General features: G+C 33.6%; 1 protein-coding gene across 1 annotated transcript in view; it reads right to left on the minus strand.

Moving 5' to 3' along the window:
* The window catches only part of LOC109847283, a 1,666-nt gene that overhangs the window by 100 nt on the left and 1,066 nt on the right, over positions 1-500 (minus strand). Inside the window, exon 4 of the mRNA XM_020416521.1 lies at positions 7-83. Within this exon, the coding sequence (XP_020272110.1) occupies positions 7-83 (77 nt within the window). The remainder of the gene's footprint in view (positions 1-6; positions 84-500) is intronic.

Consider the following 500-nt stretch of genomic DNA (forward strand, 5'->3'; position numbering starts at 1 on the left):
TTTCGCCCATCCTTGGTGTTGTTTGCCATGAATTTTCTCCTACTCCAGCTATCTGATCTGCCAGAACACATACTAATATGAACCTGGCCATGTATTACATGTTGAGTTTTCTGATAAACATTATCCGACCAAAAGCCATGAGCTTAAAATTTTTTTAATTGAATAATTTCCTCACATGGTTATGAAAAGACCAAGCCTGAAGAGAGTCTAGTTTAAAGTTAATCATCTGAGTTTAATTATTTTTATTCACACTCATTTATTCTGCCTTTCCATGGGTTCATATTTCTTCTAGAGGTTTTTCCATGTGGGCAGAAGTGACATGTAAAGAATTGTTCAAATATTCATGTTCATTGATCCGGATCCTACCTCAGAACTCATCAGCTTAAGTGTTTTGATAAAGCAATTTTATGAATTTGAGTTATAATTAATTTTAAATTTTCCACGCACTAGTTGATAACAAGGGGAAAGTTTGACATTGCTTTTTCCTCATCTAGATATAA

The sequence above is a fragment of the Asparagus officinalis genome, chromosome 7, assembly GCF_001876935.1.
Source record: "Asparagus officinalis chromosome 7, Aspof.V1, whole genome shotgun sequence".
Lineage (NCBI taxonomy): Eukaryota > Viridiplantae > Streptophyta > Magnoliopsida > Asparagales > Asparagaceae > Asparagus > Asparagus officinalis.